At 35.8% G+C, this 15195-nt stretch overlaps 2 protein-coding genes across 2 annotated transcripts; both read right to left on the minus strand.

Moving 5' to 3' along the window:
* Positions 1 to 1595: 1595 nt before the first annotated feature.
* On the minus strand, positions 1596 to 2703 carry LOC106441364 (berberine bridge enzyme-like 26). The gene is made up of 2 exons (XM_048749090.1): positions 2648 to 2703; positions 1596 to 2298 (listed from the first exon to the last, which is right to left on the minus strand). Exons 1-2 carry the CDS (start codon positions 2701 to 2703, stop codon positions 1596 to 1598), a joined length of 759 nt encoding a protein of 252 aa, XP_048605047.1.
* Positions 2704 to 2713: 10 nt separating this feature from the next.
* LOC125582404 lies at positions 2714 to 3107 on the minus strand. The gene is made up of 2 exons (XM_048749091.1): positions 2861 to 3107; positions 2714 to 2811 (listed from the first exon to the last, which is right to left on the minus strand). The coding sequence occupies exons 1-2, from the start codon at positions 3105 to 3107 to the stop codon at positions 2714 to 2716; spliced, it is 345 nt and encodes a 114-aa protein (XP_048605048.1).
* Positions 3108 to 15195: the final 12088 nt, after the last annotated feature.

The raw sequence follows: 15195 nt of genomic DNA on the forward strand, positions 1-15195 counted from the left end.
TTCCAGTGGTAGTTTCTTAAACAAAAGTTCTTAAAAAAAAAAATTAAACATTGTTTTGTTAAAATACACACTTTTTCATACACGCACACACACATTTTACACATTGAAAATACACACACGTTTGATCCAATTTTGAGCACCACTATTTTTGTCAATGTTGAAATGTTTTCATTTTTTCATATACACACACACGGATGTTGTCTTGCGAGCGATAGAATCACACTCATCACATTTGGTTCCATTACTATTGTGACGGGTAGAAGCGCAATGACGGCTATAGGGAACATGTACAACATTAAACTCATCGAATTCAACTTTTCTCTGCAAGAGACATGTTAAAAACTCCAAAACTCATTAATCTGTTGTGTTCTGTATCATTGAGTAATGATCTTCTTACCACTCGGAAGAAAGTAAAATGCCTTGAAGAACAGATTTAAAAGCTCTTGCTGCAGTTGCACTAATGCACATAATGAATCCAAACCAGTGGAAACCTGGCTCACCCTGTAACACAGATCATTAAATCATTCAAATGAAAATGTTGATTGTAAAACATGGTGATAGTTACAAGAAGAAAGTCTGAAACTTTAGATAAGACATGACTCGAATAACGCAGTCAAGTAAAAAAAAGGATGAAGCTTTATATAACACATGACTCGTAATTGTGTTTGCCCGTGTAACTTGACTTGTATACTAAACATAACCACATTCGTCCAAAGACAATGAACAAAGAAATAAGCTTTTTAGGCTTCAGACACAAACATTCATCTCAAATATTAAAACCAAACAATGGATGGATCAGACATGTAATCAATCTACAGAGACAGAACAAATATCATCAAATGTGAGCTCAAAAGACATTTAAGAGTGACAATCCCTTCATCAACAGAAACGGAATCATAGTTTTTGATGGGTTCTAATTAAAGTAGGAATCTTTACCATCTTGAAACAGAGAGAATCACACAGAAACACACAAACAAGAAGCTAGATCTCGATCAAACAAGAAAGAGCATTGGTCAAGGATCCTGAGGAAAGGGAGTGAAGAAGAAGATACCTGGTTTCTGGGGCTTTACATCGGCCCATTTGGAGAGGGAGAAGTGAACCTTCTCGCGGCTCATGGATTCAGCTTTGAAAGGTTCTTTCAGGCAGTTCCTCACGATATTCGCGCAGATGTTTGAGTACCTTATATACGTCATCCCCGCCGCTCTCCAGAACGGAACCGCCGCAGTCGATGCCATCTCCGATTTTGATCGATCGAAAGTTGACACGTGGAATAAAAACCCTATTAGTAATCGGTCCTCAAAGTCCCAAGTTAAGGATCGGTAACTTTCCTTTTAATTAGTTTTGATTTAATTAAATCAATTCTTTTGTTTAAAAACCCATTAAAGATCAGCTATAATCATGGTCTTAGTTCCCCAGACTTGAGCTTTTTTGAAGTTCGATTTTGTGTGTTTTCATGTTCTGTCCCAGGTCTAGATCTCTGTAGTTCACATATGATTGTCTTGGATTGCTCGAGACATAAGGCATCATGTAACTGTACATATCTCTTATCCAGTTGATGTGCCTGCTCGGTCTCTTGTCGCTGTTTGGCCAAATCGTTACGTACAAGATCTTGAAGATGACACCTTTTCTATGTGGAAAAAGATTTCAGACTTGGGGACTGCAGACATCCTTCCTCCGTAAGGACTCCATAACATTGATGGAGAGTCTTCTTTGAGCAACTTCCTTAACATCCCCATCAGCCCAGACTGGGGAATCGGACTCATTTGGACACAATCACTCGATGTTAGACCTAGCTCCGGGAAACTCTTCTTCATAACTTTCATCAACATGCTTTTGTTTCCGAGAAACAGAGCATTGTATGACATGGTCACGGTCTTTCTTCCGTTGTTTGCAACTATGTTGAAGATCACTCGGATAAATAGCTCTTCAACAAGCTTGTCAGCGACCACTTGCCACTTTGAAAGAATCTTATTACCCACGTCTTGTTCCAACGTTTTGGTAACGGTGAACACGGTTACAGTTTTGGGAACAGGAACAAGTTTGATCTTCCATGCTAGAATTATACCAAAACTGGCTCCACCACCTCCTCTAATGGCCCAAAACATATCCTCACCCATCGAGGTTTTGTTGAGTAATTTACCGTTGGCATCAACAATCTCTGCATCTAGCACGTTATCTCCACCGAGACCGTATTTTCTCATCAAGGAACCGTATGCACCTCCTGTTATGTGCCCTCCTATGCCTAAGCTCGTACACAAACCCGCCGGAAATCCATGGACTTTGCTCTTCTCTGCAATCCTACAGGTACCAAAACAGTTTCCTGATCAACTCTACAATATCTAAGATTCATTTTTACGAAAGATTCTTCTACTCTCTTTTTTTTTTTTACGTCGAAAGTTCATTCTATTACTCAGGCTAGAGGTGGTCTGGGTAACGAGACCGGAATAAAGCAACCAATAAAAAATAACTCCCTATGGAAGGATCTTGCAGTTTTTGCTAAAAAAATCTGAAATCTGATTTCGCGCTCTTGGCACATGAGTGATGCTGAAGTCCGGGAAGCATATTTGAAGCTTCTCTATCCTCTCCAATTCCGTCGCAAAGCTTGGCCGCACATGAGGTTCCTTTATCATTACGATCAGGTCCTTACAGTCTATCCCAAAGCTCTGACATGTCAGGTGTTGAAGCATATTCTCCATTGCCCATCGCAGTGCTTCTAGTTCCGAATGCAGGGCTGATTCACGTCGAGTGATATTTCTGGTCCCCATAAGCTGTATGTTCCCACCACTGTCCATCCAAACTCATCCACATCCGCTAAAGTGAGCAGCAGATGTCCAAGATCCATCTAACAGGCAGATATTACCCAAGCTTAAGACTTGGGGTTCCTCGGTATTGTTTTCCTGTATCACTGGTTGTGGCACTTCATTCGCATCAAACCAGGCTTGGTATTCACTTTCTGCATATCTAACCAGCTCTAATGGGTCTCTGTCTATCCCCCTGAAGAGCTTGTCATTCCTAGCCTTCCAGATATACCAGATTATCCAGGGATAAGGATCCATGTCTTGTGCTGGCTCAATGATGCCGTTTTTCCTCAAGAATAGGTAATCCATGTTTGTGTAGACGCTTGATACTGGGAATAAATTTGGACTTGTTGGAGTTGATGATAATGACCAGGCCTGCAGAGCTGGTGGACACTCAAAAAAGGCATGGGTTACTGATTTTTTAGGTTCTCCGCATCTTGGGCAGTAGTTATCACACCTCATATTGCGTCTTACTAAATTCTTTGTTACTGCCACAAGACCAGTTAACAATTGTCATATTATTTAGGTATAATATCAATATTTTATATTTTGTATATATTGAATGTACTTGTATTTTTAATTTCTTTAACATATTTTATTTTAAAATTAAAATTAAAATAATTGAACATGAATATATAATTCACTATAATAGGAAATTATTTGTAAAAAAAAACGAATCAGAACATAATATTAATTATCAATACTTAAATAAATATATGACTGAATATTTTATATACTATATTTTAAGACTAAATAAACAATATTATCCCAATAACTTATTAGCGTAGAGTTGCTGCTCTCGGTGCTTTGCTTTGTGAAGGGTTGGCCAACGCCTTTGCCCATATTTTTGTAGATCTTTTAACCATTTAATTATTTAGAGGTTGTTGGTTTTGAATAGAAATCTGAGAATGTCTGTTGTGGGAGACAGGAAACATGAACATGTGATTGATTTTCCTATGTTAGCAGATTTTGTAATGATGTTCGTCTAGCTTACCTTTTTTTCTAACGGTTGCTTGGCTTAATAAGTTGTTTAGGCCTGGGCAAAATAACCGGAACCGAAGAACCGAACCGGAACCGAACCGAAATACCCGAAACCGGAAACGGACCAATACCCTCAAATACCCGAACGGTTCCTATATTTTTATATCCGAAATAACCGAACCGAACCGGAACCGAACCGAGAACCGAACGGGTACCCAAATATATAAAAATATTAATTATATATACATATAACATCATTAAATATATATTTTAAATTTAAAATTCTATTAAAAGTATCTGAAAATAGTTTATGATAACTAAATTATTATAAAATATCTAAACTACCCGAAAGTATCCGAAAGTATCCGGATAGTTTTATCCGAAATATCCAAAGTAATCCAAAATATCCAAAATTTTTATGTAAATCATCTTAATTATTTGATATTTTACCTTAAATAACCGATATTTTATCCAAATTATCCGAACTACCCGAACTATCCAAATCCGAACCGGATCCAAATGAGAACCGAACTTTTTCCGAATATTTTTCGGTTCCTACATTTAGTATCCGAACCGAACCGAACCCGAAACTATCCGAACCGAACCGAACCGAAAATAGGTCAAGTACTAAATGGATCCTCTAGCTTCTATCCGAACTACCCGAAACCTGAAATACCTGAACCGAACCGAACCGATACCCGAAATGCCCAGGCCTAAAGTTGTTAGTAGCTACACGGTTGTTAATTTCTTTGCTTCTGGAGGGACCATGATGCAAATCTGGCTTATATAATAAGTTGGGAAGATGTTTTAGTGTTTCCTATTTTCTACGATTAATGTTTGACTTTTGGTACGGTTATCATTATTTCCTTAATTGCTTTTACTTATTCTGCACTCAGAATCCACCTATATATTAAATGAGAAGTCACTTTAATGAATTTTGGTGACATATCGCTCATAGGTAAAGTTTTTCAAGAAATTGTTATAATTTGATTGGTCGATTGTTCTTAATTTTTATTTATTTAATTTATATTTAAAAATTTAAGGTAAGTCTAAAATCTTTTAACATCACTTGCCATATAATCTAAAGAATATTACAAATAACAATTTATGGAAACTAATTCTCGAAATTATAGAAAGATTAATAATATTTTATTTATTACTTTTAATATTTATAAACTATAAAATATAATGAACGAAAAATTTATATAAGATAATTATAATAGTTTTATACTCTACTTGATGAACTGTATTCGAATATAATTATATAATAACTATTTTTAATATTACAAAATCCAAACATGTTTATTAATATTATTTTTACATTATTTATTGTTGTTTAAAGAATAAATTTATCAGAATTTTAAAATAATTTATAAATTGTTATAAATTATTTATAAAAATATAAACCTACTATATATTGATTGAGAAGTCACATAAGTGATTTTTTATTACGTGTCGATCATAAATGAACTCTTCAAATTGTTATAATTTGATTGGCCGATGATTTTTAATTTTATTTATTATAATTATATCTAAAAGAAAATGATAATTCAATTACAACTTTCTAAAATAATCTACATAATTTTAGAAATAATTATTTATGGTAACTAATTGTTGAGACTATGAAAGAGTAATAATGTGATCAAATTTTTTATATATTTATAAACTACAAAAAATAAGAAACAAAAATGTTTATTTGAATTGATATAATGATTTTATTTTTGTATAGAAAGCCTTATATTTGTATATAAATTATCATAATAACTATTAATGTCTAATAAATTCCATGCATGCTTTATAAATCATTTATTAAATTATAAATAAATTTATAAAATTAATTATATTGTAGACATGGATCTTTAAAATGTAATTTACATTGATGTTTTAATTAATTGTAACGTTTATAATAACTTACCTTAATTTTCTATTACTTGCGCAAGTTGCTAATATTTATTGCATTGTTTAAATGTAATTTACCTTATTGTTTTTAATAACTTACCTAAGTAACCTTAATGTTTATAATTTTTTGCCCGTTTATTTATAACTTTACCATTTTTTGAATTCTCCTATTAGTTGCGCAAGTTGATAATAGTTAATGCATTCTAATTTGTTAGCTCGCTTTTAATAATTTACCATTTTTGAATATGAATTACTTGCGCAAGTTGGTATTGTGTTTATTGCATTTCACCTTATGGCGATATAATTTTAATTTCTTACTTGATAAAAATCATTTCGAAAACGTCATTTATTATGTAAAATATCCCCTAATAAATGTCTAACGTGGAAGGTGGACTATATATATAACTAAGACCCCAAACGTCTAACGTCTTACAATACAACTATTCTCTTTTCCTAACAATTTTTAAAAACCCGTCTAAAGATACATGGCGTATTGAAGTACGGATTCTTCGCTTGTGGAGAAATTATAACAAAGAATCCGGCAACACCATGGAAATGGTATTTGTTTTTATTACTACATTTTTCAAAACTCAGAATCGTCATATATTATATTTACTTTACAATGAACAATATTTTTTTATAGTGTTTCATAACTACTTATTCTACTTTCCGTCAACTCTTATAATTTATTTGTCTAACTCATAACTTTCATATATTCGATCAGGGACAAAATTTCATGCTTTAGTTTGTGAACAGCTCATCAAAAAATTTGAAGGTTGTCCAGTTATTCAAAGTGTACGATGCTATTGGTGATTATCGGACAAACTCTCATCCGTACAAAATTGGGTTCTTCCACGCGACTTTTGTTGCAAAACCAAATGATTTTCCAAGTGAAGTTCCCGAGAAGTATTTGGCTGATTACACTGAAATTCCTGGTGGAAAAGCTGATAATAGCTATTTGGTTGGTAAATAATTTTCAACTGGGAATTGTTCATGCACTAATAATTTATATATGATTTTAAGGCTATTAATCTGTTTATTAAATAACTTTAATATTATAGCTACTTAATTGAATTTTTAATGTTTAGATATTCTTTTGGTTTTGTATTATTTGTGTTAATTTAATTATTTTTATTTTGGAATGTAGATGTTATTGGTCAAATAGTTAACTTCGGTTCGCTTGAAAACAAATTGATAAAAGGAAAAGATAACATGAGGCTCTTGATTGAGTTACGTGACCAAAAGTAAGCTTAAGTACTTTACTTTTTCTTATTTGCTACCTAAATATGTATATTAGATTTATTAACTTAAGTTTATATTATACAATAATGAGAAGATGATGTGTACTCTGTAGGGTCGTTATGCTAAACAAGTATACGATTATAGTATGAGTAACATGCCCACAATGATTATTTGTGTTAGTTCTCTTCTATTAAAGAGTGAAAAGGTATATAATACATCTATCTTTCTAAAATAATTATATGTACAACATGTTAATAAAATCTATATATTGTAGGTGCTTACTCCATATCTAGCGGGTGGAATTCAATCCAAATTTTACTCAACCCAACATGGATTTGGTTGACCTGTTCAAAACAAGGTACTACTCCAGTTAGTACTCTTTTGTTAGCTAATTTACCTTGGCAACATAATACAATGTTTTTATAAGCTTGATTTATCTTGATTTTGCAGTCTCACTAATGATTCACTTGCTCATACAAACGACGATAGTACCCAATGGTCTGTTGGTACTGCTGCATCTGTTCGTGCCAAATTTTTTGTTATTAATGAGAAAAGAACCATAAGAGAGATCATTGATAGTACTCTGATATATAAACTAAAAACTCTCCATTTTAGTTGACTACAATCCAGTTTTCACACTATTTCGATGATGGTATGTAAATTTAATATTATTTTCTATTCAATAAAATTTAGAAATTTATAAATCTATGAAATTACTTTATTTCGTACAACTGCTTACAAAATTTAATAATTTTTTGCAGGTTTTAATGGATTTTGTTTTCTTTATCGAAAATGGTACTTCTTAATTTATATTACTTATGGATTATATTCTGGTTTTTATTATATTTTCTTTAAATATGTCATTATTTTTAAATACAATGGAAGATATATAGAGTTGGCAATCCAATCTCTTTGGCAAAACTTAATATACAGAATATGTATGCATATGAAGCTCTATTTATAATAACATAGATCCTTGAGAAATAATATATAGCATCTTGAAAATATATGCTAGCTAAAATTTATAAAATTATATATCTATGAAATTATTTTATTTCGTCCAACTGCTTACAAAATTTAATAATTTTTTGCAGGTTTGTTTTCCTTATTGAGAATTGTACTTCTTAATTTATATTACTTATAGATTATATTTCGACTTTTATTATATTTTCTTTAAATATGTCACTATTTTAAAACGAAAAATATAAACGTAAATATATTCGTCACCAAAAATACACAGTTACAACATATATACAATACAATTCTACTTAGTGATAATATAAAATCTGTAACGTCAACAACTGTATAATATTTATTCCACATTTTGAATATTTTTATGTCCGCACAGGGTGCGGGCTAGTCACCTAGTATACTTTAAAAAAAGAAGGTAATATTGTTGGGCTTTGAGTATAATCAACTAATAACAAACCTGATTTAATGAAACGCAGAGTTTCATTTAAGCGGACACGTGGCGCGATGTGGGAGCTCGACTTTCTGACATGAAGTTCCATGTGGCAGCCTCACAGGAGAGAAAACCTTCGTATATTTTGTTCTCTAATGAATTTAAAATGGTTTATTTGATTTATTTGATAATAGTTAGTAATAGTAGTGTATTACTTTGTTTTGTAATTTTTTAGGTCAAAAGAAAATAGCATAAATGGTTTTGATAGATTAATGCAATAAAAATAGAATAAATAGCTGATAGTTGCACAAAATAAATATAGTTGAATTTAAAACATAAAGTAAAGTCAATGAAAAAAAGTTGAGTGATACATGAGTATGTTGATTAATAATGTAAATTCCCTATTGTTTGAATAAGTTGCTCCTACTCGGCAATAAATAAAATAAACAAAAATATTAAAGCAATAACCCTGTTCATCCAAAACGGATAATTTGAAAACAGAAACCGATTTATCTAATACAACAATATGTTTTTTATATTTTATCAGATATCATATATTTAATATAAATTACACTAAGACTTTATAAACTAATTCAGTCCATTACTAATTAGTAAAGATAATTTAGTCAAGTTAATATACATCAATATTAATCGTTATTATCATTAATACTTAATTATTATAATAAATTTGATATTTTAAATAATTATTATTTTAAAATATACTTATTCAATATATTTATTAGTAAGAGTTCTATAAAAAATTGAAATTTTACAAATATATTATTATTATTATTAAAAGAATTATAATTATATTTACATTTAGATACTAACAAAAAAATCTTAATTTGAAAAAATAAATAAAATATTTCCTCTAACACTATGTCTGTCCTAAGAGATCGATCGAGTGACTTGTCCTCTATGTGTATCATGTCGACATTCAAAAGTACATTTCGAAGTATATGGGAGAATTGCCAAGTGTGACTCAAAATTTGGAGTCAAACCCAAAACAATACCCCAACTTGGGTCAAAGGCAAAAGTAACCTAAAAGGCTATTGAAATTACAACTATCCCCTTGTGACCAAACAAAAAAACGGAATTCTTTTTACGTTTCTACCCCTCGCAAGTCGTCTGTTTAGACGACTTGAAAATAAGTCGTCCAGACGACTTAACTTAAAGTCGTCTGGACAGTTAGTCTTAAACATAATTTAAAAATTTTGTAAAAAATATTTTGATAAGTGAAAAATGGGAATTATGTAATTAACATATGTCTTAGGAGGTATAAATTAAGATATAACAAATTTCAATTTTTTTCAGCATAGATGAGTGAAAGTAGTGAGTCATGATATTCTTAAGTTTATGTTTCATCAACATATGTTGTAGTATTGTATGTGTTCTTAGGGTTAGATTTTGGAAAGCATTAAAACCGTTTTTGAAAATTTTTAAAATTACTTATGCGTGTTCATTTCTGTGTATAGTAAACACTATTTAAGTATAATTTGATTTTATAACGTGGTTAGTTAGTTAATCTAGTCATTTTAGTTTAGGGGTTCATTTTAGGGTCTAGGACGACTTAATATTTTGTCGTCTGAAAACAGACGACTAAATATTAAGTCGTCTGTTGTACATTATCAGCCAGAATAAGTCGTCTAAACCGGACCAAACCTTAAAGTTTACCAATGTAATTTTAAAGCTAACCGGATTATTTACCCAATATATAAGGTGATTTTTTTTTTTTTCATTTTTCGCGATATTCAGAAACCCTAACAGTTCTCTCTCAAAGGCGATTTCGAATTCCCACGATTTCCGAACAAACCATCGTTCTCAACATCGTCTATCTATCTCACTTCATTCTCACCGTTGTCGCCGCAGCTTCTTCTAACCCTAGCGCCGCCGATTCCTCTAAACCCTAGCGCCGCCGATTCCTCTAAACCCTAGCGCCGCCGCTTCCACTATTTCCGAACAAACCGTCGCCCTCGCCACCGTGGTCACCAACGTTCCAAACACTAGCGCCGCCGCTTCTTCTAAACCCTAGCGCCGCCGCTTCTTCTCTGTAAACCTTAGCGCCGTTTCTCTGTAAACCATAACGCCGCTAAGTCATCAATCTCGAGGAAAAGATGAACATAAAACGTTGTCTCTATCAATTTACTCATTCTCACCGTTTCACGTTTATTTTTTCAGATCTATAACCGCAATGACGAGTACTCCAACTCCTTCTGCGACTGGAAGACTTGTAAGTAATTTAAGTCGTCTGGAAAGTCTTCCAACTGGACGACTTAGTAGATGACTTAAATATAAGTCGTCCATTTGGAAGACTTTCCAGACGACTTAATTATAAGTCGTCTACTAAGTCGTCTGGACTTATATTGTTGTCTTTGATTATTTTGCAGACAAAAAGGATGGATATTCCAGAACTCCCCCGTAGGTTATACACATCAGGGGAAGAACCAGAAGCCCACAATAGCATTTCGTATCATACGGATAACAGCAAGTTGCATACTGCTCTTAGGAAAGCTCTTACTGGTGACGAATTTGAAGAGCTCAAGGAGTCGAGTTTGGGAGTTTTCATCAAGTTCAAGGAGCAGGGATTTGGTTGGGCTTCAAGGCTGGTTCACTACATGCTCAGTTTCAAGCTGGACATTAAGAAGAAGTATGAGATGTGGTCTCTCGTTGGTCCAGAACCTTTGAGGTTTTCACTGTTAGAGTTTGAAAACCTCACTGGTCTAAACTGCGAGTACATCGAGGACCTTGAGACACCAAAATGTGATGTTACCCCAGAGATGGTTTCTTTCTGGGGGATGCTGGGAGTTCATCTGGAAGCTGGGCCAACTACTGATCAGATAATAGCAGCACTGCAGAGATGCGGGGATTGGTCCAGGGAAGATCGCAAGCGGCTCGCGTACCTCTCCATCTTCACTGGATTCATTGAAGGGAGAAAGTTTTCAACCGCTACACGATCTACTCTGGCAAGGCTAGTGATGGATTTAGAACGGTTTGAGAATTATCCATGGGGGAGAGTCGCATTTAAGATGCTGATGGACTCTTTGTGGAACAAAGAAATTGCTGGCTGTTACACCGTGGATGGGTTTATACAAGTTCTTCAGGTCTGGACGTACACAGCTATGCCGGAATTGGGTGCTAGTATTGGTGGTCCCAGAGCAGACAGTCCGTCTCCACCGATACTGGCTTACGAGGGCAGCAGAGGCCGCAGATCAATGAAAGCTGCTATCTTGAGTCAGGTATTTACTTCAATCCAAAAGACTGCGCAGACGACTTATTATAAGTCGTCTGGAAGGTCGTCCAGCTGGACGACTTATCGGACGACTTAATTAAGTCGTCTGGAAAGTCTTCCATCTGGACGACTTATTAGACGACTTATTATAAGTCGTCTGGAAGGTCTTCCAGCTGGACGACATAGTAGACGACTTATAATTAAGTCGTCTATTTAGTATTTTTTTTCAAATATCTAACTCGATTCTTCTATTTACTGCAGACCCGCGTGATCAACTTTGTTGAGAAGGACATTAGTGAAATGTGGCCAAAATGGGACTCTGAGGTTGAGGACCTGCCCGCGGAGAACATCATTAAAGTCATGTATGAGCGGAGACCGTGGAAGTGGACCATGGATTGCTGGGAAGTCACTGGTACTAAGGTCAATACAAAACCTAAGGTTGTGACTCCATCAAAGAAGGCCAAAGAGATGGTTGTGTTGGAGGAGGAGGAGGAGGAGGAGGAAGACAATCCAAGACCTCGGAAGAAAGCTCGTAAAGAGGCTCCTAAAGTGGCTAGTGAAGAGGCTAGAGAAGAGGCTAGAGGGGTGACCAGAGAGGAGTTGGAAATTATGTTCAAGGGCGTAGCTGACTGCATGAAAAAAGGGTTTAATAAGTGCATGAGGGAGTTTAGGAAGTTGTCCGATAGATTGGAAGCTGTGGAGAAGAAGGTTGGTGTCACCAATCAGGCAACCCCTCAAGATAAACAGCCTACCCCTCTTGCCAAAGAAACCGGGGGTAGAAACAAACAGGCTACCCCTCAAGATAAACAACCTACCCCTCTTGCCAAAGAAACCGGGGGTAGAAACAAACAGGCTACCCCTCATGCCAATGAAACCGTGGTTAGTAACCAGCCTCCTCCTCATCAAACCAAACAGCAGCCTCCTCCTCCTCAAAAGAAACAGCAGCAGCCTCCTCCTCCTCAAAAGAAACAGCCTCCTCCTCAAAAGAAACAGCCTCCTCCTCAAAAGAAACAGCCTCCTCAAATCAAAGAGGTTAGTATCAAATCCAGGGTTAGCTAGTTGTCCAGACGACTGTAAAAGTTGTCTGGACGACTAGTTGACCCTGGACGACTTAAACGTAAGTTGTCTGGACGACTAGTTGACCACGGAAGACTTAATTTTAAGTCGTCCAGGTCCAACTAGTCGTCCAGACAACTTTTGTTTAAGTCGTCCAGAGTTAACTTGTGTGCAACTTTTATTGCAGAGATGGTTGCCGGAGGATACAGCAACCGAGGCGAACTCGGTAAATAAGACCTCCAAAGAGATTTGTTGATGTCACTTCCACCGATCACCAACCGAGCCTCGCTTCCACCGATCAACAACCGAGCCTCGCTTCCACCGAGCCAAGCGATCCAGTTTCAGAACCGAGCCTGGTTGTATTGGACAAGCGTGCAAAGAGTAAACGAGCGAAGAAACCTGCTCCCACTGTGAGATCTCCTTATACGGCAGAGAAAAAAAAAGATAAAGTGGGAGCCTATAATCCATTTCCGCCAGTAAACAAAGATCGGTTGAAGGAACTCGCTGATTGGTTGAAAACTGATCCGTAAGTGATTGCTTTACCCATAATAGCTTGATTTAGTCGTCCAAAACTGATTGCTTTTTTTTGTTTGCAGTCATTATTTAACTAAGACCGAGGACAAACCACGTACATCACCAACAAGGTGGTACCACTTCCTCCGGACAGCCAGAGGATGGCTGGAAGACTGCGTGAGTCTTCTGCACACGATTTAAGTCGTCTACAAAGTCGTCCAAGTAGACTACTTTCCAGACGACTTATTATAAGTCGTCTGGAAAGTCGTCTACTTGGACGACCACGTAGACGACTTATATTTAAGTCGTCTGGTAACTTCTACCGTCATCGTACCCGCTATCTCTTCTCGAACAGCAAGCAAGTATTCAACACCCCCGCTATGTTCAGTTGTGAGACTCAAAGCATCTTGTCTCCTTTTCCAATACCATTTTCCTAACTTCTGCCTTATGAACTCCAGCAGAAACGTAATCGGAAATCCTCTTGCTCGCTTCAGTGCGGAATTAATAGATTCAGCAATGTTGCTTGTTTTTATGTTGAACCTGTTCCCCTTACAATAAACCCTTGACCATAGCCTGACGTCGGCTTTCTCCAAATACGTTGCAAGTTCCGGGTTTGCACTCCGTATCTCAGCCATGTACCGGTCAAAATCGTAAACGTGTGAGCATAAGCAGCCCCTTTCACCAAGTACATGAGATGTTTCCCTTTAAACTTTTTGACAATGTTATCTTGAAGGTGATAATAACATATTCCTCGGGTTGCCCAAGGAAACACCTTATCACACGCACTTTTAATGGCCTTGTGCCGGTCGGAGACTATCACCAGAGGCTTGTCATGAGATATACAACTAGCCAATTTTGTGAAAAACCATTCTCAAGAAGGTATATCTTCCTCATCCACGATCCCAAAAGCCAATGGAAATATCTGAAAATTGCCATCTTGTGCGGCTGCAACTAACATAGTTCCTCCATACTTTCCACTTAGGTGAGTTCCATCCACCACAATGACCCTTCTCTGATACTTAAAACCTTTGATAGAAGCTCCAAAAGAGAGAAATAGATACTTAAATCTTTTCATAGAATCAAGTTCTATCGCCGTGATAGAATCAGGATTTGCAATGGAGATTTGCTCGAGATATGATGCCAGACGCGAATACCCTTCTTCTGCTGATCCTCTCACCAATCTTTGTGCATATAACAGTGCTCTGTATGAAGTGGTGTAATCAAGCGCCATGCCAAACATGTTCCTCATTGCATCAGTGATATGCTGCGGAGTTATCCCATCAATGATTCCAACACGATCAATGAAAAGACTACCTACATACTTCGGAGTACAGTGTCTCCGCTGAGCGATTCGGTCTCCCGCTGAGCATAAATGTTTTTCCACATACTTTGTTACCCAAAACGTGTTTGTCCCATGTTTGACCAGCTTCATCATTATCACCAACATCATTATCGACCTTGCTGCGGCTTGATACACAAAGACATACTCTATGGGTTTTGAGTATCTCCAGCAAGTTTCGAACTTGTCTATCACTTGTAACATGAATGGGAAGACTGCCTGGAGCCATCATCATTTCTGCTGGTAATGAGTAGCTAATCTCCACACTCACTGTTCTCATGTCCAGGTTATAATCTTCTTGAGCCATTGCAACAAGTTCAGCATGTGTTGAATCTTCATTCAATAAAAACAATCTTCCTCCTTTGAGATCATCAACCACAAAATCCCAACGGAAATCTCTCAACAACCATTCTCCATACACTGCATGTAACTGAAAAATCATCTGCAATATTCAAAATAAAACACATAGTAAACATAGAGAAAAGGGAAATGAAGAAGTTCAATAAACATTGCCGCAGACGACTTAGCATTAAGTCGTCCAGAAGACTTTAACGGTAAGTCGTCTAAAGAGGTCACTTTTGCAATTGAAATTAAAAGGGACGATGAATTCTAAGTCGTACGGCTTTGTTTGTTATAAACACCAACTTCAGACGACTTCTCCTATAAGGTCGTCTACGACGAACCGGGCTACGTTTGCTTTGACGAATCGTGACAGATCTTTGACAATTTTCTGGAA

Source organism: Brassica napus, chromosome C2 (assembly GCF_020379485.1).
Source record: "Brassica napus cultivar Da-Ae chromosome C2, Da-Ae, whole genome shotgun sequence".
NCBI classification, from domain to species: Eukaryota; Viridiplantae; Streptophyta; class Magnoliopsida; order Brassicales; family Brassicaceae; genus Brassica; species Brassica napus.